This window comes from Camellia sinensis, chromosome 14 (genome assembly GCF_055761805.1).
Source record: "Camellia sinensis isolate YWXY chromosome 14, ASM5576180v1, whole genome shotgun sequence".
In the NCBI taxonomy this organism is placed as follows: Eukaryota; Viridiplantae; Streptophyta; class Magnoliopsida; order Ericales; family Theaceae; genus Camellia; species Camellia sinensis.
This window is the reverse complement of record NC_138974.1, coordinates 89612787-89636145: the sequence shown is the minus strand read 5'-3', so window position 1 is coordinate 89636145 and position 23359 is coordinate 89612787. Positions and strand designations below refer to the sequence as shown.

The following is a 23359-nucleotide window of genomic DNA, read 5'->3' as shown; positions in this document are numbered from 1 at the left end:
GCAATGCATGCGTGCATTCATGCATTCGTATTGCGTGCATCAGGCTCGGTACATCACGCTAACTGCATTTGTACTTCGATTCCAAATTGAATATGTGCATCAATTGATCGCATTTCTTATGCCATGCTTAGGTTAGCCGAGCCTACTTTGATTGCATCCTGTATGTGTTACATTAGGCAATTTGACATGAACTAGGACCATGCATGTTGGCTAACTAGTTTATTATTTTGGCACGGAGTACGATGTAAGTATTTATGCTTTAGCATCCCGTATGCGTGTGAGTGTTGCCATGACAGTATGCTTGCCATGTGGCTAGATGCTTATGTGTTATAAACTGTTTGAATGCCTGTGGGTGAATGTTGGATTGTTTGAGTTGGGAAAACTCGTTGAAATCCATATTTTAGCCTACTTACGAGTAGCAAATTCCAAAACATTTTTCCAAAACAAACGGATATGCAATGCTTATTTCCAAATTAGGCAATCTAGTCTATACTTGTTTGCTGTGCGCATAATATAGTAATTCTAGGCTAATAACTGGAATAAGAACACATAACGTTTTCAAAAACGGATATCACGGTTAGTAGAGGCCGATCTTCGAATCGGGCGAGAGGGGGTGCTCATAGCTGACCTTCCCCAATTGTACCCTAGCTCCCGAGCCGAGACAACTCCGGTGATGACGGACATGTGGCCTTCGGCGCCGAGTCAGGGTTTCCTAAATTCCCCCGTAAAAAATATTTAGGTGGCGACTCTGTATCTGGCAAACCAGTCCATGTTTGGCACTTCTTTTCAAAAAAATCTGTTTTCTCAAAACGATTTGCCGGATTTGGACTCTTTGGTTCAAGATTAAGAACCGTGACAAATTCGAGAGTCCGAGCTGTAGTAACCCCAAATGAACAGAACGGGACTCACCCTCCCGGGGCGTTCGGGGACGTCTACAACTGCGCTCCCCCATGCTGGGCATGGGAAATCAATTGGTGAGAGAAATTCTAGCACTCAACCTGCTCCTCTCTCTCTCTCTCTAAGTGTGTGCTAACTTGACCGTCGAAGGGGTTTTCCGGCAACACACCGCCAGGTAGCTCATCGCCGTTGTATTTGTAGGTTAATCGGATAGAAACAGAGCTTGGACGCAAGGAGTACGGACAGCGACAAATATTTCCTCCCCGTACAATTGGCGTCGTCTGTGGAAAACTTTGCAAACACAACCTTGTCCTCCAAGCTCATCGGATCGTCTTCCATGGCAAACAACGACGAAATCCCATTATCTGCCATTGACGGTATTACCCCAGAGTTAGCCAGACGGAGAGACGGACTCCCCGCCATTCCGAACATGGCGGACTTGGAGACTTCCCCAGGAGGACTTCCAAGAGATGCACGAGATAAGCGCGCCAGAAGCTTTGGTCACTCACGGAGCCCGGACGGACATCGGCGGCGAAGAGAGTCGCACGCTCAACGCCTGGAGCACAAGTTAAGGGACCAAGACGCCGTCATCCAGAGAATGGCAGCAGAGATGGAAGCTCTCAAACAGCAGGTCAAAGGGAAGGGTGTTGCTGGAGTGGGAGACCACAATGAGCGCACCGCACCCAACCCCGCCGCTCAGGCAGCCAGAGCCAACGGCACACCCCCTCCCTTTCCATCACCAGAAGCTATAGGGTTGGAGACTCAGACGCGCCTGCAGAAAAGTCTAGCGCGCAAGATAGTACATACCATTCCTCACGTCCGTCGACGACGTCGAGATATTCCTATTCCGTTCGTTCAGAGGACTTAAGGGAAGGAGTGAGCACGCCGGCGGGAGGCTCAAAGGGTGCCGGCGCTCCGGCGGTTATCCTACAGAGGTCACCATAGTGAGGTGTTTATGATGCCGCCGCCCTATTCGGCCGTGCCAGTCCCTTTGGACACAGATTTGGCGAGGTTGAACGCCTTCCCCTTCTCCCTTGAGATAGAGACCACGCCGCTCTCAACAGGCTTTCACCAGCCCAAGTTTACGCTTTATGACGGAAAAAGCGATCTATACATGCATGTGAGCCACTTCTAGTAGGTCATGGAAGGACACAGGCGTAACGATGCTCTCATGTGCCTAATTTTCCCATCGAGTTTGGGCAAGTTGGGCTTGAAATGGTTTGAGAGCCTCCCGGAGGAAAGCATCGAAAAGTGGCAGCAGTTGGCAGAAGCATTCGTGACTCGATTCAAAACTAACACCAAAACCCCAAAAGAAGTGGACCACCTCCTCAGCGTCAAGATGGATTCAAGCGACACCCTCAAAGCATACAACGCTAGATACTGGGAAATCTTCAACGAGATCTTGGATTGCCTGACCAACCTAGCAATCACCCAATATAAGCGTGGTCTCCCAGTCGGACATAGACTGAGGGAATCGCTTACAATGAACTAGCCGACTTCCATGGGGCAATTGATGCAACGCATCAATGAGCACATCCGAGTAGAGGATGATGCAGCAGCATCCACCGTGAAGGCAAATCCTATGGCAACGGACAAGAGGGCGGCTGGAAAAGTGCATGTGGTCGGATAAGAGACAAACCGTCTGAATGACCACGCAAGAGAGTCAGACTGTGGACCTGACCGTAGAAACCAGGGTCAAGGTCACCGCAGTGACCCAACAGAATACCCCCGCGATGACGCGGCAGATGCAAACAGAAAGCTGAATGCTCGAACGGAAATCACCACGGTTTTTAAGATTCCAATTTATCGCATACTTAGTGAAATCCGCGACAAGGATTACGTCCGGTTTCCTGCCAAGTTAGGTGATGCGCAAAAGGGTTTCAATCCGCGGTACCGCTGCACATTCCATAGAGAGCGAGGGCACCGAATGAAGGACTGTTTGCCCCTAAAGCAACACTTGGAGGAGCTGGTCGCAGCCTGCCACTTAGACCTTTATATCGATGGGGGCGTTAAAGCCGCGCACCATACCCCAGCTGATCCAAGTGGTTCGGATGACCTAGAGGTCCCCCCCTCAAGGAGTGGTCAATGTGATTCACGGTATTGTGGAGCCAGCGCGGGAATGCAAGCTCTAAGGGATGATAAAAAAAGGCAGAACATATGAGGGAAGTTTTGTCAGTTCAGCCCGCAATCAAAAGGGGCAAGACCGAGGAGAAAGATGTGATTAGTTTCTCAACTAGGGACCTTGAGCGCATTCAAACGCCTCACAACGACGCCCTAGTGGTCACCCTCCGCGTCAGAGACTTCGATGTTAAGCGCATCTTGATTGACCAAGGAAGCTCGGTTGAGATCATGTACTATGACGCTTTTAAGCAGCTTAAACTTCGGGATACAGATTTGGTTCCGGCAACTTCGCCATTAGTTGGTTTCAACTCACAACCGGAGTGGCCGATGGGAAAGATAATTTTACCAGTCAAAGCTGGATCCGTGGTCAAGCAGGTAGAGTTCTGGGTATTGAAGGTGCTGTCCACATACAATCTAATCTTAGGTAGGGGATGGCTTCACGCTATGCAGGCGGTAGCGTCAACCTACCACCAGGTTATGAGGTTCCCCTCGGCTATGGGGGAAGTTGAGGATATTTGGGGCAATCAAGTCATTTCGGAGCAATGTTTCGTGACAGTGAATGGGAGTCGAGCTGCCAAAGGCTTCGTGCAAATGATCGAAGGTCTGGAAGGCCAAAGTGTCCTTGAAAACGTGGGCACCAGGGCCGAGGAAAAGGCTGTTGAAGAATTGGTAGAAGTGCGGATAGACACAGAAAATCCTAACAAGTTCTTTTTGCTAGGGTCAAGCCTGACCGCCCAAGAAAGGACTGAGATGGTAGAGTTCTTGATGGCAAATATCGAAGTCTTCGCATGGACGCCATACAGCATGCCTGGCATTGATCCAAGCTTTATCTGCCAGCAACTCAATGTTTTCCCGGATGCACGTCCCCTCATTCAAAGAACGAGGAGATCGACCCTTCATCAGGCCGAGGTAGTCGCGAAGGAAGTGAGGAACTTGCTAGAAGCAAGGGCCATCTAGGAAGTGCACTACCCTCGGTGGGTTTCAAACACGGTCGTAGTGCCCAAGAAGAATGGAAAGTGGCGAGCTTGCGTTGATTACAAGACGGTCAACCGAGCTTTCCCTAAAGACAGCTTTCCTCTACCCAGAATAGACCAGCTAGTGGATCTTACGGCTGGGAATAACAAGCTCAGTTTCTTGGATGCCTATCGTGGTTATCACCAGATCGCCATGCATGCTCCCGACCGCGAGATAACCTCTTTCACGACCCCAAGGGGACTGTTCTGCTATCGAGTCACGCCTTTTGGTTTGAAGAACGTTGGGGTGACTTTCCAAAGAATGGTGATCAAAATGTTCGCTCCCCTGCTAGGCCGGACGATGGAGGCTTACATCAACGATATGGTGGTCAAAAGCAGGCAGGAGGCCGACCACTTACCTGACTTAGCTGAGGTGTTCGCCATTCTTAAACAGCACAAGCTTCGCCTGAATGCGTCAAAGTGTGCCTTCGGCGTGGGATCCGGGAAATTCCTGGGCTTCCTAGTCACAAATCGAGGCATCGAAGCAGACCCCTCACAAATCAAAGCCAAACTAGAATTGAAGTAGCCCAACTCAGCGAAGGACGTGCAACATCTTGCCGGTATGGCGGCCGCGCTTAAGCGATTCATAAGTCGGTCATCAGATCGTTGCCGTCCTTTCTTTAGAGCCTTGAAGTCTAAGTTTTCTTGGGACGAGGAATGTGATAGGGCTTTGGCCGAGCTCAAGACATATTTATCTTCTGCCCCACTATTGGTGACACCCAAGCCTGGCGAAGAACTCTACCTTTATCTGGCAGTTTCTCAACATGCAGTTAGTGCGAAGCTTGTCCGGTCGGAGGGCATCCAGCATCTCCCTATCTTTTACGTGAGCAAAACCTTGCTACCGGCAGAGTCGAGGTATTTGCCACTGGAAAAACTTACTTTGGCGCGAATGATGGCTTCTCGAAAATTGGCGGACTACTTCCATGCTCACACAATCGTAGTGTTGACTGAATTTCCTCTAAAGGCCTTGTTTGAGCGGGCAGATTTCTCCGGTAGAATTCTGTAGTGGGCAGTCAAATTGGGGCAATTCGACATCAAGTTTCAACCCCGAACTGCCATCAAAGCCCAAGCCTTAGCAGAGTTCGTTGCGAAATTCTTGCCTGGAACTCACTAGGTATGCCCGGTGGATCTTACCGTGGTAGCCGAGATAACGAATGAAGGCTCAACAGAAATAGCACAACAGAGTGATGTTGGCGACGCGGAGCTTACGCGCCCATCCATAGAAACTTCAGTCGGAATTGTACCCCAGCCTGGCAATGTGATGATGGACATGGGAATAATTGACTAACCTGTTAGGTCTGGAGCCGCATCGCCAAGGAAGGATGAAAACATATCTGTGGAAACCATCAACGGCGAGTTTGCAACAGACATAGCCGAGCAGCCAAGCGACCATGATGTCGTCAACCTGCAGGCCTCCCTGGATCCCGCAGAAAGTTGAAAGCTTTTTGTTGGCAAAATGTGGAAACTTTTCGTAGATAGTGCCTCGAACCAGCACGGCGCGAAACTGGGCATTGTTTTGATCTCGCCCGCTGGTCTAACCATCGAACACTCTATTGCACTCGGATTCCCAGCGTCAAACAACAAGGCTGAATACGAAGCACTGCTGGCCGGACTTAGAAATGCCCTCCAATTACGCGCATCCGAGCTGATGGTATACAACGATTCCCAACTTGTCGTCAACCAAGTGTCTGGGATCTACGAAGCCAAAGATGAAAGAATGGCCAAGTACCAAGCTCTAGTGAGAGAACACATCAAGGAATTCCAGGCAATTAGGGTCCAACAAATTGGCCGTGAAAAGAACGGCTGAGCAGACGAGTTGGTCGGTCTGGCTTCCATGTTCGACAATTCAACTCCCAATCCTCTCCTAATCGAGTTTCTCCCAAGGCCTAGTATCGAGGACTCCACGCAAACGGAAGTACTCTACACCGAGCTTGGCCCCTCTTAGATGGATCCTATCATCCTTTTTCCTAAAAGAACGAATTCTTCCGACCGACAAGAAGGAAACACATAAAGTCCGGGTGAAATCAGAGCGGTTTTGGCTCTTTCCATCTGGTACTTTATATAAGAAGTCATTCACAAGTCCGTACCTCAAGTGTGTTCATCCAAACAGCGTGGAAGCTTCCCTGTACAAGATCCATGAGGGTATGTGCGGAAGTCACATCGGAGGGAGATCTTTGGCCTACCGAGCTATCTCACAAGGATACTGGTGGCCATGCATGCAAGCGGATGCTTAGAAATATGTTAGAAAATGTGAAAAGTGCCAGAAGTTCACCACCAAATTCATAAGCTGGCCAGAGAACTTCTTCCCTTCATAAGCCCTTGGCCTTTTGCAATGTGGGGGCTGGACATAGTGGGACCACTCCCAACGGCACTAGACAACCAGAAGTTCTTCATCGCGGCTACGGACTACTTCACCAAATGGGTTGAAGCTGAGCCTTTAGCGACTATCAAAGAGAAAGATGTCAAACGGTTTGTTTGGCAGAACGTGATAACGCGGTTTGGCGTCCCCAAGGTTCTGATTTCTGATAATGGTACCCAATTTGATGGGCGCCTATTCAGAGGATTTTGTGAGGAATTGAAGATAGAATTCTATAACTCCACCCCAGCTTACCCGCAGTCCAACGGCCAAGCCGAAGCATCGAACAAGACCATTCTTGATGGGTTGAAGAAAAGACTAAAGAAAGCCAAAGGAAAATGGGCCGAGGAACTCCCGAGTGTCCTCTGGGCATATTGAACGACCCCGAGACGCTCGACCGGGAAAACTTCTTTTGCCCTGGCATATGGCATGGAGGCGGTCATCCCATTGGAAATCGACATGCCTACCATCCGCAGGGAAAATTTTGAGCCTGAGTTGAACTCTGAAGCCATTACCCTGGAATTGGACCTAGCTGACGAACGTCGAGAAAAGGCTTTAATCCATGTGGCCGCATACCAACAGGAATTATCCAGAAAATACAACAAAACGGTGCACCCCAGATCATTTAAAGTTGGAGACTGGGTTTTGAGAAAGGTGATGGGCAACACACTAGTGTGGGGCGAAGGCAAGCTAGGGCCAAACTGGGAAGGGCCTTATAAGATAATCGGTCTGGCGGGCAAGGGGGCATACCACTTAGAGGACTTGGATGGCAAAGGCATACCCTGGCCATGGAATGCGACTAACCTCAAACTGTATTATTTCTAGTATTTGTCTTTTTTATGCAATTTTTTGTGGAAGGACTTAGTTTCCTTATACTTTTGAATGTAATACTCTTTTTGCCAAGTGTAATAGAAGTAAATTATCTTTGCTGAAGAAGTTTGTTGTGTTCGAGGTAATGTAGCGATTGAGGGGCATACTCTCATGTTTTAGCCGAGATGATTTACCCCGGCTAATAGAGTTGATGTTTTGCTCAACTCAAGGCTCTAGCCGAGATGCTTTACCCCGGCTAATGGAGTTGATGTTTTGCTCAAATCAAGGCTCTAGCCGAGATGCTTTACCCGACTAATGGAGTTGATGTTTTGCTCAACTCAAGGCTCTAGCCGAGATGCTTTATCCCGGCGAATGGAGTTAATGTTTTGCTCAACTCAAGGCTCTAGCCGAGATGCTTTGGCCTGGCCAATGGAGTTGATGTTTCGTTCAACTCAAGGCTCTAGCCGAGATGCTTTACCCCGGCTAATGAAGTTGATGTTTTGCTCAACTCAAGGCCCTAGCTGAGATGCTTTACCCTGGCTAATGGAGTTGATGTTTTTCTCAACTCAAAAGTTCTAGCCGAGATGACCTACCCCAGCTAGAAGACTTGGTGATGTGTCCAACTCAAAAGGTTCTAGCCGTGATAACCTACCACGGCTAAAAGGGTTGGTGATTTGCCTAACTCAAAGGTTCCTGCCCAGATGATAAAATGTAGTACAACAAGCAGTGCAACAGTAAACGAAATGAGAACTTTTCATTGATGATAAACTGTAGTACATATGGTGGGGCAAGAAGGCAGCTCAGTTACATTTCCCAATTCAAAAAAGACACACAAAAAAAAATAGACTAATCCAAGGGGGAAAGGTCAGCGAAGTCATCCCTGGTGCCCTCTGCAGCAGCCTCCAGGCCAACTGTGGAGGTAGTTTCATGGGCATTGGAACCAACCTGGCCGGCCTCTTTTGGGCGGCCCGCTTCCTCGACGTCCGCGTCTTGTCCTACCTCTTCCTCGGCCTCCTCTTGCAGAGGTTTAAAGACTTCGTTCGCATATGGCACCATGTAGGTCGGGAGAAAGGCAGCAGGTGGAGAGGCAAACACCTCAGTTCCAGATCCTTGGCCGAGATGTTCACAGGCAGCCTTCTAACCAGACTTAAAGAATATGTCCTTGGTGGCCTCAACCTGCTTGGTGTAGTTATCCTCAGCCTCCTTGAAACCGAGATTGTTTGCAGCGTTCACTTCGTTTTTTCTTGATCGCTTTAGCGCTTCTAGCTCGGCTCGGAGAGCGTCTCTTTCTATCTCGGTGGACCCAAGTCGGCCGAGCAATTTGGAGTTGTCCGCGTTAGCAATCTCCAAGGAAGCTTTTGATCGCCCCAGCTCGGCTTCTAGGTTCTTGACCTGACTGGTGGCGTCAGTCACCTTTTGCCGGAGTTTATGAATCCAGTCCATCACAAGATGTTGCTTCTGGATGGCCTACAAGAGGACACGTTAAGAGTTCAGAAAATGAGAGTAACCGTGCAAACACTTGAACGAATTTGAATAAAACAAGCGAAATTCGTACCCGGGTCATAGACTTGACCGAGCACTTCACGAGCCGGGTGTCCGGCACGTGGTCGCTGTCGGTCACGTCGCTCGGTAGGAGTAGAGCCTTTGTTAGGTCGAAAGCCAGGAGATGTTCTTTGTCGCCAGGATCTCCTTACCCCGGTGCTTGAACTGTGGCTGCCATGGGGGAGTTGGCTTCGAGGCTTCAGCTGGTTGCTCGGTGCTCAATTCCGCAACAAGCTCGACTGACGGATCTACAGACCGAGGCCTTTTTCCTGCTCGGCGACTCTCTTTGCTGATTTGCGTCGCAGCAGTTGAAGCCAGCGCTATCACTGTCCCAAATGTTTGACCGGCAGTCGGGACACGAGGAGGGATGCTCGGCAGCTCGGTGGATGTCGTAGTGATGGGATTTTTGATACGGCTCCGTTTGGCCATTTCTTCTTCCTCGGTCAACCGGATTAGGGGCACATCCGGTAGTGTTGGATCGGGTGGTGGAGACGGTGCTCGGAGAAAGTCTATAACCCTACACCGGCGGGGAGCTGTGTATCTATAGCTCGGTACATAGCCGAGAAGTTTGTGGCAATCCCAGTTACGATACCGCAGCACGGTTCTGATGGCAGCCTCGTTGGGGTTGAAGTAGTTTGCTTGCAAGCCTTCGATAGCTACAAAAAAAAAAAGAAGAAAAGGCATTAGTGCTGAACAGTGAAGGAAAGTGGGTTGACCGAACAGTGAGCACGGCTTACATGTCGAACCGAAGTTCTTGCTAATATACCAGCCGGGCACGTCGACTGTTTCATAATTTCTGGACACCTAGAAAAAGTCATCGTCGTGCATATCTTTATTTGGGGTGCCGATTACAAGCTTCTCCTTGCCCCGCCTAATATTTAAGTAGTAGTTAAGCCTATCGTCTGTATGCCCGAGGGTGTACTGGCGTAGAATCTCGGCTAATTTTAGGTTCAGGCCCAGCCGGTTGTTCAGCTCGGCTACCTCGTTTATTATTCTGAAGGTGTTGGTTGAAACTTGTGTTAGCGCTAGCCCGGTGCGCCTCAGGAACTCGCACATTAGAGGCTGAACCGGGAAGCGAAGGCCACCTTCGATTATGGAAAACACGGTGAAGGGGCATTGGTCCAGTCGGCCCTATGGGTTGGTGTCCTCGGCACCGAGCTTGAGATGTACGTCTGCAGGGACACCATATTCTTCCTAGAACGTGGCTAGTGCAACTGGCATGTCAACAAGGAAACGGTAACGCCCTATGTGAAGCGGGCCTATCTCAGCGCGGCAGTTTTGGTTGGCAAAGTTTCATGCGAAGGCAACTCGGCCTTTTGAGAGCCTTGGTGTTGGTACTTGGTCCCCTAGGACTCTGCAGTAAAAGTAAGTGGAAGTGGAAGCGCGGTCGCGCAAAACGAGCACGACTTTAGCTCGATCAGATGGAATGCCAGACCATCTTGGCCATAGAGGTATACCCAGAAGCTCGGCCGCTCAAGCGGATCAGATATTAGCTCGGTCGAGCGGTCCAACATTCTGTTACCTCAGTTCCTACATGAGTTTTGCAAACTTGCAACTTGCTCGGTTTTGGTATTTTTTTTTTTGGGATCAAAAGAAGACCCGAAGCCCGGTCCGCCCCAGATCCTTGCGTGTTCATCACAGAAGATGACGAACAGTAGAAGGAGAAGGGACAGAGGTGATTTTTGGGAGCTGCGTCCTAAAGCCCACCGCTAACGTGCCCTAAGCTCAACTATGGCAATCAGAGGCATATAAGAAAAAGAAAGAGACGAGTAACGAATGAAGAACAATTAAGGATTTAGAACTTACAGGCTAGAGCACTGACGGTAGCTCTAAGTGGTGGAATTGAGGCCCTCAGCGACGACAATGGAAGGGGACTTGCTTGCGTGGATGCTCTAATCTCAAAAGTGAAGAGTGAGGGCGAGAGCTTTCAATCGCAGGATGGTTTTGGAAGAAGAAGGTGAACTGAACAAGAGAGAAATGCGAAAGGGCAAGTGGTGTGCATATAAGAAAGAGAGAAAAAAGCACCAAAAATTTGAATATGAAGAGACCGTGGGGTTGGTGGCTCGAGGCCAATGGATGATTGACACGTGTCTGAAATGACGGCGGTGTCAGTACTGAAAAGACGGGTTGGGGAGTAGAGGCGCCGACCGAGCAAGACAAGAGACCAAGCAAGGAGATTAGCGCGGTTGTTGTCCTACGGAGTAGGGTCGGGCGTAGAATCGACCTCAGTCGGATCATGTAATCCCAGTCACGCTAGCGCGGACGAAATTAAGGGCCAATTGAGAGGGGGATTCATAATCTGGCTTTGGGCCGTGGTAGAGGCCGGACAGAAAAGAGGTCTGAGCGCATTTGGGTCGAGCTAACTTGGGCTAATCCAAAGTGGGTTTGCTCGGTTGAGGTCCAGGGCCCATTCGGCTGGGATGATCGTCTGTCAACCCGGGCTTATTGTTCGTGCATGTAGCTCGACGAAAAGGTCTCCCTCAGACTAGCCTAACCTGTCTGGAGCTCGGTCGTGCTGGAATGCTACTAAGGTCGGTTGTGGTGGAGCTCGGCGAGTGGCACTGTGGGACTCGTTAAATAGCTCAGTCGAAGGAGGCCGGGATGATTCTGCCGGGCTGCCTGTTCTTGCCAATGTCGAGTGGCGGTTTGATTAGGTGGTGTTTAACTGAATTTGCGCTGACAGATAGAAAAGCAGTTCCATGTGTCAATAAGCGAATGGATGTAGAGGTGAGCGCAAAAAGTATATTAGTATGACTGCGTCCTCCATGCTGCGCATGGAAAATCAATTGGTGAGAGAAATTCTAGCGCTCAACCTGCTTCTCTCTCTCTCTCTCTCTCTCTCTCTCTCTGAGTATGTGCTAACTTGACCGTCGGAAGGGTTTTCCAGCAACACACCGCCGGGTAGCTCACCGCTGTTGTATTTGCAGGTTAATTGGATAGAAACAGAGCTTGGACGCAAGGAGTACGGACAGCGACGAATATTTCCTCCCCGTACAAAACTCTACACAACTTTGCTCCTAAATAAATAAAATACTATTTGGAATAGTTAAAAGTAAACAAAACATTCATAAAATACGTACAGTCAGAAGCAGATGAGATGTCCCATAAGTTTTTCTTTGTTTTTTTCGTAAATAATTATAGAATTTATATAAAGATTAAAAAATTAAAAATAAACAATCTGAGATGCATTTGATACTAAAAAATAAATAATAAATACCATTAGCAGCCCAAGCGATTTGTCGGTGGAAAGAAGTGGCCACTCAATCCTTTGCAGGCTCTGTTTTCCACATTATTTTTTGCATTCCTGTTGAAAAAAATAATAATATATCAACACAATTTGATTATATAAAATAAATAATGATTGAATATATAAAATACATAATAATATACATAAAGATTGATTATTTTTTGCATTTCTTACTATGTTTCTTCACCATGTCTTCAACCAAAGATGAAGAAATAGTTTATGAATTTCCACACTTCATTCAAGTATATAGAGATGGCAGAGTAGAAAGATTAATAGGCACCAATACAGTCCCTCCCTCAACCAATTCTAACACTGGTGTCCAATCCAAAGACATTGTAATCGATCCAGAGACTGGCTTATCTATAAGGCTTATCTTCTGCGTCGAAACCGCCTTCCCTCTCAGCTATATAACCATCTCAATTCACTAACATCCAAAGCCAATGTTGTTGTTGTATTGGTCGATTACAAAAGAGCCCCGGAGCAAAAAGAAAATTCTTTTTTTCCTCAGTTACTCCACAATTCCAGATCTGGATGGCTGGGTTGTAACGGCGATGGCAAGAGGTGATGGCGAGAGGTGATGAATAGCAACGGACTGAGAATAATCTCCGATGCTCTTTCGTTTTTTAAATCCAAAAGTCGTTCTTCGTGCGAAGCTATATCGCCGACCAACTTGAATGGTCTACACTCCAAGGGGAGAGAGGGCGACTGGGAAAGGTAGCCTTTGGAGGAAGAGGGTTGGGGAGGGAAATCGGTGGTCGGCATCAGCGATAGGATAAAAGAGAGATGAGTGAGAAGAGAGAGGAGAGAGATGAGTGAGAAGAGAGAGGAGAGAGAAGCGTGAGTAGGTTCTGTTTTGAGAGAGAAAGAGGAGCGTGAGTGGGGGCTTGGGGCGCGTGGTATGTTTTTCAAACAGATTTGGAAAAAGTTTTGAGGAGAGAGAGAAAAAGTCGAAAGTGTATGGGCGGGAAAAAAAGTAATCTAATCCGTTAATTTTTTGTTTAAAAAGATGTAGACCATTAAAACCAAATGTATCTCTAACACATTTTTGGATATTTTCAAAAACATTTCTCCCATATTATATAGATATATATATTATAAAAAAATAGTTTTTATTCTCAATTTTTTTTTTCTATGTTACATTTCTCTTTTCTTTTTCTTTTTTTCCCTCCTATATGATCCATCACTTTTCTCTTCTACTTTTTAAAAATGTCACGGTAATATACCCTTTATACCTAATTACACAACAAGAAATCAGCTTTTTAGAGACAAATTTATTTCATCTCTAAAGTATAATATTTGTTGCGAAAAACTTTAGTTAACTAATCTTCTCTGTTGCGAAATTTGTCCCAAATGGCCCGTCCGAAAAAGACAAAAAATGACTTTTAGAGACAAAATTTTACATTTGTTATTATATATAGACTTTTAAAGATAAAAATACGTGGTTGCAAAAAGTTTTGATTTTGAGACAACCAAAATTTGTCTCTAAAAGTCTAATTACAGTCCAGGGAAAACGAAGCAGTTATGGAGATAGAACACAAATGGTCTCTAAAAGTCTTAGTTTTGGGGACAAATGAAAGTGGTGGCTATAATTTTTTTGAGACAACTAAAATTAGTCTCTAAAAGTTTGATAATTTTTATTTTTTTTTTTATTATTATTTTTTATTTTGTAACAATTACTCTAAAAATACTAGCTTGAACATCAACTTATATTCCTTTATTGATTTCTCAACAACCAAACAGAAAATATCAAACATATCACTAGACATGCTCAACAACCAAACAAAATATAATCAACAACCAAACAAAAAATATCAAATATATTACAAACCATTTGTTCATCTCCAAATTAAAATTCAACACCACCAAAAAATAAACAAAAAAAATGCTAGCAAGAGTATATTTATTAGGTTGTATCAAGAAATCACGCATATGTGAAAACATTACAATGGCCTCACAAAAAATCCCATTCTTAGAATCCCATTCTCAGAATAACCAGCTATCAGAGAATTCCAAGAAACAGAATCTCTACAAATCATCTCATAGAGTAATATCCAAGTAGGTAGCTTTCACGGTGCACTTGTGTTCCCATTCCTGCCAATCAAAGAAGAAAAGAGGTTACATTTACTTACTTAGAATTAATACTTGGTGAAGCTACGCATTCTAGTTCTCAATCTGAAGAGCACAAAAAAATTCTCAGAAACCCAAAATTGTTATATAAAATGAAAAAATTAAATTGATTTTCCTCATATTCCAAATTAGATGCATAGAAAAATTGTGAATGTAAAACCATGTACCAAACAAAAAAACAACTAATTGTAGATGATCTGATCAAATATCAACAACCAAATTTGATTTAAATGGTTCTAAATACTAAAATCAGAACACATAGACAACAAACTATAATTCGTATTTAAAAAATACTAGTTTTTTCAATTACATACAAGAAAATAATGAATGAGGAAAGTGGGTTACTCATATTCACAAGTTATCCAGACAAAGCTCTTACCTTTTACACCCAATAACGAAAATTTATTCAGATTTTGGAAACAAAAAGACAAAAAACCTAAATTAAGGGGAAGGCAGAGAAGGAGAGGGGTGCTACCTAGGGAGTTGGAGGTAGGAAAAGTGTCAAATTCAAGAAAAGTGTCAGATAATCACATTTGGAAAGAAATTCAAGAAACAAATAGATCAACACAAGTGCAGAGAAACAGACACTGGAATGATTTTGGTCATGCTTGTTGTCAATAACTTCATGTTTAATTTGCCTACTTTTTTTTTTCTTTTTTCTTTTTTCTTTTTTAAAATCATTGTTCCAAAAACAAGATAGTAACAACCAATACATGGTGATCAAGGATAGCTTTAATTCACATAACATGCATCTATGAAGTCAGATACAAGATCTAGTGCCAGAGAACTTCATTTCAAGTTAGCAATAGAAAACAAATTTAGAACTCAACTACTTTAATTTTTCCCCCTAAATTCATTCAATTCTGTTTCCTTAGAGATGCAGAGTACTTACAATTAAGGCTTAATGGTCCACTAGTAAACTGCAATTATTGATGCTAAGCTATGAATTTATGCTCAACAAAGTGCATACTCATGAAACTAGTATAGAAACGCACAAAGGAAATCGAATGTAGATCTTAAAAGATGACTTACTAAGAAGAAGAATCAATAGAGGGTCCTCTTCAACTGATCTGCTGCATCAAGAAGTCGACTTTGGCATTGTATTCCGTGCAATCGGACTCCAAGATTTGAATTCTTTCCACTAGCTCCTCATTGATTCTTCATTGCTCTTCAGCCACCCTTGTAGCAATCTCATTATCCCTCTCGAGTTGGGCACGGGTACGTTTTCCAGATAATGTTGTACTTGGTTTTCAACAATGACCTAAGCCTCGTCTGTAGCCAGCTTTTTGTCCAAATACCTCAATAGAAAGTTGCTTATCGGATAGCGGGCCAGATCCATCTTCAATAGCTTTGTCCTGCCGCTTTTTAAGCTTGTCCTACAATATTCATTAGTTGAGATAAAACTAAGTATCCATCCACATTTTATGAAGGATATAAGGAACGAAAGTACATAAAGATTGATAACTTACATGTCTAATCTCAGCATCAGCATGCATCCATGACTTTTTTTCTCACTAAATGTGTCTTTTTGTACAACTCAACAAGTCCAAGTTCCTCTTCAGTGGCACAGTCTCGCTGTGCCATTTATAGCACATATTAAACATCAATATAGATTACACTGTTCAATTACAATTGCAAAACATAAATTATAGATTCTATAATTAATACATCATCATATTGCACTTTTCTGATGGCCTTTAAGCCAATAGTGTGGAGGACTTTCAACTTCTCTCGATTCAACTTATTCTTGCCACATCTCACCTATTATTAAATCCATAAGTCACAGTACAAGGTAAAGGAATTCTCAAGCCTATTCAGATTATCACAACGTAAGGAAAGTTCTTTGAGTGAGTTTTATAAGAGGAGAGTCAACTCAGATAATTGTAGTTTGGCATTTAGAAGGGTTTTATATTGACAAAAATGAGCCAAAGATTACAAAGTTACCTTATAGTCCATGTGAGACCACTTTTCGCACAAGAACTTCCACACCTCTTTTTTCATATTTTCAAGTGGATCCGCAAGGGCAGATTCTGTTGTAGGGAAACTTCTAAAGCGTTGCCGTAGGTCATGGTAATAGTTCTTATATCAATCGTGCATCAATTTGAGGATAGATTCAATAGCATAGGGTTCATTGGTAAACTTAAAGCCTTCCTGTCATACCATATCAAACAAAAATTGAATAGGCACTGTTAAATTATGCACTATTATATTGAATAGGCACTGTTAAATTATGCACTGTTATGAACTGTTATATTGAATAGGCATTGTTAAATTATGCACTGTTATGTATTGTTATATTGAAAAGGCACTGTTATATTGACAAAAAATGAGCCCAAGATTACAAAATTATGCATTGTTAAACCATAACAAACAAAAATTGAAACTTCCAGCAGAATGTACCACTTACTTGAAGGTATGCAATCAATGTTTCTTTATCCTCTTCGTTAATATCGACCCATGATGGCACATTTTGTGGGGAAAATTACCTAGTAACAATCTCTAATTCACTGGTAAATTTTTCAAATACTTCACCATATGATCGTCCACTAACCTTGCAAATCTGAATAGGCAGTCACACCCCTTGATTTTTTAGATTGGCCAATTTGAGGCTTCGTGACTTCCCACATCCTCTCTTACCCTTGGATGTGCCTACTAGAAACAATGAAAAAGTATCATGTTAATATCAATATCAACATTGACTCATATCATCATATCATCATTGACTTCATCATCTTCAAGTTTCTCCTCATGGAATTTGCCATCAATATCAACACATATCATTTCCATGTCTTCTTTGCATAATTATGTGGGTTAATCATCCATGTGCACTGCATTTCCAAGTCCAAATGATTCAAATTCTTGGTATGGTTCATCTTCGTCTTCGTCTTTTTCTTCCTCTTCATCCATTTTCACTAGAATGTCATATATTGCCCGAGGTACTATTCTTTGTACAACTCGATAATTGTTGCCCAATTTCATGTCCTTCATATAAAACACTTGTATAGCTTGGCATGCTAACACAAACGGTTCATCCTTGTACCAAGTTCTTGTAACATTCACACCAACATATTTATAATCATCAAATTTCATTCCATTTTTTTCATTGCCAGCATCCCACCAATCACATTTAAAGAGGAACACCCGATTTCTCCCTAATATTTTAACTCGACTATATCTCTAACAACTCCATAAAAATTAATAGCTTCTCCTTTATGGTCATTCTTAACAACCACACCACTATTTTGAGTTTTTCGGTTCATGTCACGATCTTGAGTATGAAATTTGGTCCCATTGATAATGCAACCACTGTATCGTGTCACTCGATTATCAGGACCTCGGGCTAGGTTCATAAGTTGATTGGAAGCATCCATAGTCCCTTCAAGTTGTTGCTTTGTGACCTAAAATTTATAGCATATACTTAACTACATTATTTAAATGCACAAATTAGGTTAAAAATTTATAGCTCTTACGCATTTTTGAAACCATGTATGGAACTCTGATTCTAGCCTCTCTTGAACATTCCTCAAACCTTGTCTCTCAAGTTCATCCATGTATTGCCTATAAATTATTACACAACATTATTTGACACATATAGTTGTGAAGGTAGTAAAATTCAAAAAGAAAATTTTTCTAGTGAATATAGTCATATGGTGGTTTACTTACCTCACATACGGTTAAACTTTATCACAATTATTCAACACATGCCATCGAGCTTTCTTCAAATCTTTTAAATTCAACACATCATTAACTGCAGCTCCTATTCCACGTACTTTTTGCTTAAATACAAAAATATTTCCATCTTGTGTAGTTTTAATAGGCCCATCATAATTCCACTCTAGTCTATTAAATTTTGTCTCACCTTCGTTGAAGTACATAGAGCAAAAGGTAAGAGCCTCATTATCAATGTAACCTTCAGCAATAGAGCCTTCTGGATGGGCTTTGTTACATACATAGCCCTTAAGAATATGCATGTACCTCTCAAATGCATACATCGACCGGTTTGCACCGGTCCTATAAGGATTGCTTCATGTGATAAGTGTATGCATAAATGGATCATAATATCGATAAAACATGGTGGAAATATCTTCTCAAGCTTGCACAAAATTAAAACAATATCTTTCTCAAGTTGTTCTAAGACATCAACTCTCAATATTTTTGCCAATAACTCCTTAAAAACAAGCAAAGCTCAATTAAAGCCTTGCTCACATCCTTTTTCAAGCATCTACGTAGGGCAACAGGAAGCAATCTTTGCAAGATAACATGGCAATCATGGCTTTTCAACCTTGTAATTCGACAATCACTAGTGCTCACACAGTGTGATATGTTTGATGCATAGCCATCTGACAATTTAACTGTACTCAAGAATTCACAAAAACTCCTTTTTTCAGTTGGAGAGAGCGTGAAGCAAGGAGCGGGTAGGAAAGTTTTTCCATCTACTTGCCTTATGTGTAATTTAGGCCTTATACCCATAGCCACTAGATCAAGACAAGCCTTGTATGAGTCCTTAGTTTTTCCATCAACGTTTATCTATGTTCCCATGACACTATTGCATACATTATTTTCAATGTGCATAACATCGAGGTTGTGGAGAAGGGTTTTCCAATAAAGTAACTCAAAGAAAATGCTTTTCCTTGTCCAATTTAAATATTGAGGAGAACATTTTCGCTTCTTTCCACGTTCATTTATCTTCCCAAATACTGTCGAGTCAAGATGCTCCAATTGTCCCAAAACCTCCTCCCCAGACAACAACTTGGGTTCCAATGTACACTCTGGCTCACCATTGAATGCCTTGCTTTTTCGTAAAACATGATTATGTGGCAAAAAACGACGATGTCCTGTGTAACAAGTTTTCTTCCAATGATGAAAGTATTGGTGAAATGTATCCTCATTACATGAAGGACAAGATATTCGTCCTTTTCATTTTGTGAGTCATCATTGTTATTCAAATGAAAACCTTCCCCATGATACAAATGAGGATGCATTTGTATAACTCGTAACCACCCCGTATGCATACAAATGAATTTCAACTTCCTCATGGTTTTTTGAATATGGTTGTTGCATCTATAACATGGACACCAATCTTATCTGCCCCTGGTTTCATATGATCACGAGTAAACAAGATAAATTCCCTCACCCCATCAATGTACTGAGGTGACCTTCTATTATGAAGTTGCATCCAACTCCTATCCATGGTGCAAAAGAACTAAAGAAGAAAGAAAGAGAGAGAGAGAGAGAGAGAGAGAGGGAGAAAGGAAAAAAAAAAAGGAAGAAGGAAAAAGCTTAAAAAATAGAATTCACTAAAAATAGGAAATATGATGCTAGAATTTTCGACTCTAATAAAACAAACGAATCAAAATAAATTTAACAATGCAATCAATCGAATTGGCATCTATATTTCCAAATAACACAAATATAATCAAATCAAACAAATCAAGATTAGATCAGACCATATCATCAAAGCAAAAGAAACATCAAATTAAGCATCAATATAGGGATTCTACGAATTCTTCATACACAGCTTTTCCGAACACAAAAGTCAACTCAAAAAGCTACTTCCTACTTCCTTGCACAAACACCCAAACCATGTAGTATTATACTCAAATATAAAAGAGATGTATCAAGAAATGAGTTTTGCAATTTTAATTTCTTTTTTCTCACAATGGTTTTTTAAATTATCAACAGCAAAATAAAATTCTATATTAATCAACACAACCATATCAACTATAAAATTAATTCTTTTGATCAAAATTGAATTAACACATCAAATGATAAAATACCACGAAAAAACTAAATGATCATTGTAACATTACTCAAATTTTAAGTTAATAAATTGATTTTTAAGCCTCAATTAAACTAAATGAATCAACTATGAACCAATTAACATGAGAGAGAGAGAGAGAGAGAGAGAGAGAGAGAGAGAGAGAGAGATGCATGGAAAGGAACCCAGTATGATTAATAGAGAGCATTTATGAAAAATCTAGAAATCCCCTAGATATTGATTTGTGATTATGTAACAATTTTAAGCAGTATATAACAATCCCAATCAAACAATCAAGACAAATCAACACAACGATTTTAACGTGGAAAAAACCACAATTGGACACCTCTAACTGTGATTAAAAAACCACGGGCAACAGCCACAAAACAATCCACTAAGAAGATTTAAAGGAATTACACAGGTATACTCGCAATTACCTAGCGAATCCACGCCTAATTGAACCAACCTCTATGTGCCTCTTCCAACCCGTCTTCACCTCGGAATTGTCTTTACGATGAGCCACCCCGGAATCCACCAAAGCTTCAGGCTCGAATTCTTCAGAATCCACCGAAGAACAACTCTCTCTTTTGTAGAACAAACAAAACCTTTGATGTATACTCTTTAAAACATGAGTTGAATACTCAATCAAAACATCAAAGAAAACTCACAAAGTATCCCCAGATATAAACCCTAGAACCCAAAAAGAAGATCTGGAGTAGTTATCCTAAAAACTGACCCAACACGCGAATTTATAGAATCTGTCCCGCGATCTCCACTCGAGCGCCCAACAGCCCGCTCGAGCGGCTTCAGTAAAATATGCACGTGATATAACAGAGGTCCGCTCGAGCGCGAAATCACACAGTTCAGTACTTTTACAGGCGACCAAAACTTCTAGAACCAGGAATTCTCTGCTCGAGCGGGGTAATGTCCGCTCGAGCGGACAGGCAACTTTGAATGCATTTTTGCATTTTGCTTCTGGGGCGCTGCCCCTCGACCCCGCCGTGGCGCTGCCCCAGACCCGCCAAGGGGCGCTGCCCCCTCGACCCCCGCGAGCTGACCGGGCAGCTCGATCCCCGTCATAATCAGCAAAGTGGCAATCTTGAAAGCTTTATCATCAAAAACTTCTCTGAAAGGCATAATTCGGGTTGGATTCGCATCTAAACACTCATAGCCTCACTGAAATAAAAGTGCGAAAATAAATACAACTGAAAAGAGTTTTGTCAAACGGGATTGTCAAGAATAAAACCTAACAATTTAAACAAGAACACAAAATCTTCCATTAAAGCATTACATATAATTATATAATAATAACCTTCAACTAATAACCTTTAAAATACTTAAAACAAAAAGTACTTTCACTGTTAGTTATCAAAACGAAACTGTTTTCGATTCTTCAAAGTCTCATATCATAAACAAACACATTCTTATTATATACAAACACGAAAAATAATATTCACTGAGATTTTTGCCCAATTATGAATTTGAAAAGCATGTTGATTTTTTCTTGTCTTCCTTCTGCATTAATATTCATATATTTCCATTGATTGGCCATGAAACTCAACGACTAATATCATAGAGTAGGTATGTCCAAATCAAACTTCTCAAGAAAGGGAAAGCATTTTCTTGTCTTCCTTTTGCATTAATATTCATATATTCTACTACTGCAACCGCCCTATTAGAACTGGAGAAGAAAGGGAAAGTTTGTTAACCATAATAAAGGCCTACGACTCAAGTGAACTGGCAATCTTTGTTTCACCTGTGGTGATTCAATGCTTTCTATCTGTTTGTGCTCCAATTAATGGACCACGGTAATTTGGAAGGCTAGTTTATAGGAGCAAAAAGCCGTTATCTGTTTCTTATTCAATTTCCAATTATGCTTTCAATGAGAGCCAAATCATTCATTGTTTTGTGGTGAACAAAAGGCTTCACTTATCATCCCAAGTTTGGTAATCACTCATTTTATTTTTTTTCTTATGACATCTGCTTGTTATGTAAATGCTCTAATCAAACATACTTTTACATCCATTAAAAAAAGAAAAAAAAAACACACACACACAGAGGAAAAATTACTTAAATGACTCGTGTTAAAGTCAAATTTACACAATAGTTCCATATACTTTGTCCAAATAAAAAATCAAAAAATTCAGCTACTTCTCATTGCCTTTAAATTTTTACTAGTGTCATTGATCTCTACCAAACTAAAAATAGAAGATTGCTAGAACCTGATGGAGAAGATATGAAAAAGAATAAAGTTGTTACCTCGCTTGTTCCGCCTAGCAAAATCACAGAGCGTTATGATAATATTCTAAGGGCATGTTTGATTGAATGGATTAGAGTATGAGATTGTGATTATTAATCCGTAGGCCCAATTATCTTATGTTTGTTTTAACATTTTGGTTTAAGATTATTAATCCAATAGATAATTAATCCAACAAATTTGTAAGATTATTAGTAATAGGGTAGGGGTGGGATTATTAATTCAATAGATAATTTATCCTATTAATCCAATTGGATACTGAATACCAAACTAATTTGATAGGAATATTAATATCTCACTATTAGTCTTGTGAATCAAACATGGCCTAAACTAATCTAACACTCACAAACACAAATTAAAAGTGAATCATATTATGATAATGCATCATCAACACAAACATTACACCAAGAAATAAGCATTTTCGAAGAATAAATACGAACAAATAGATCAAAAACCAAATCTATGAGACTGAATTGATTAAACGATTGAACCTGGATGCTGAAATCACAGTGGAGAGAGATGTTATGAGACTCCTTAGGGATGAAATTGTTGCCGAGATCAGAAGCAATCAACGAGATTCGTAGAAAAGAACCATTGCATTTGCGAGAGAAAAAGAAATTAGGTATTTGAGAGAGAGAGAGAGAGAGAGAGTGATAAAATATAGAACCTGGATGCTTTTTTTTGTTTTTGTTTTTAGATAGTCCCCACTATCGAGTTCGAAAATCAATATATAAATAAAATAATGTAACTAAAATTGTATGTAAAAGTGATTGATCATTTTACAGCCAAATAAATTTGTCTAAAAAATGTAATAACATAATTAAATATATATATATATATATTTTTTAAATTCTTTTATTTTGTCTTTAAAAGTATAATTTTTGTAGACAAATTATTTTTGTCCCTAAAAATTTGTCTCTAAAACTTTAATTTTTTATAGTGTTAGTGATAAAATCTATGTAAAAGAATTCTACTTAGTCTGAACTACCTATAGAATTAATAAGAAATAATTTTCATCAATTAAATATTAAAGATATTTTTACTTTTTTGTCTACCATGTTACTAATATCTTAATATTAATTTATATTGAGTTTGCTATTAACATGAAATTATTTATTACGGAACATTTATATTTAATTTAAATTTTATACACCTATATATACAATGCATATGAATAATTCAAAAAAAAAATATTAAAGAAAAAATCAATACTCTACATATTAATTTATGT

At 41.6% G+C, this 23359-nt stretch overlaps 2 protein-coding genes and 1 long non-coding RNA gene across 6 annotated transcripts; 2 read left to right on the top strand and 1 right to left on the bottom strand.

Moving 5' to 3' along the window:
- Positions 1 to 2038: 2038 nt before the first annotated feature.
- On the top strand, positions 2039 to 2389 carry LOC145807165 (uncharacterized). Its single transcript, XM_082905103.1, has one exon. It carries the CDS (start codon positions 2039 to 2041, stop codon positions 2387 to 2389), a length of 351 nt encoding a protein of 116 aa, XP_082761229.1.
- Positions 2390 to 3054: 665 nt separating this feature from the next.
- Positions 3055 to 3975, top strand: LOC145807164 (uncharacterized). The gene is made up of 2 exons (XM_082905102.1): positions 3055 to 3442; positions 3575 to 3975. The coding sequence occupies exons 1-2, from the start codon at positions 3055 to 3057 to the stop codon at positions 3973 to 3975; spliced, it is 789 nt and encodes a 262-aa protein (XP_082761228.1).
- A 9699-nt stretch (positions 3976 to 13674) lies between these two features.
- Positions 13675 to 22804, bottom strand: LOC114265360 (uncharacterized). 4 transcript variants are annotated; one of them, XR_014350683.1, is made up of 7 exons: positions 22620 to 22804; positions 17597 to 19316; positions 16665 to 17511; positions 16058 to 16264; positions 15583 to 15688; positions 15146 to 15489; positions 13675 to 14077 (listed from the first exon to the last, which is right to left on the bottom strand). It is a non-coding gene; the product is annotated as an uncharacterized LOC114265360 (long non-coding RNA). The 4 variants fall into 4 exon arrangements; XR_014350681.1 differs by having other exon boundaries at positions 16665 to 17671; positions 17777 to 19316; XR_014350682.1 differs by having other exon boundaries at positions 15583 to 15731; positions 16665 to 19316.
- Between the last annotated feature and the right edge of the window lie 555 nt (positions 22805 to 23359).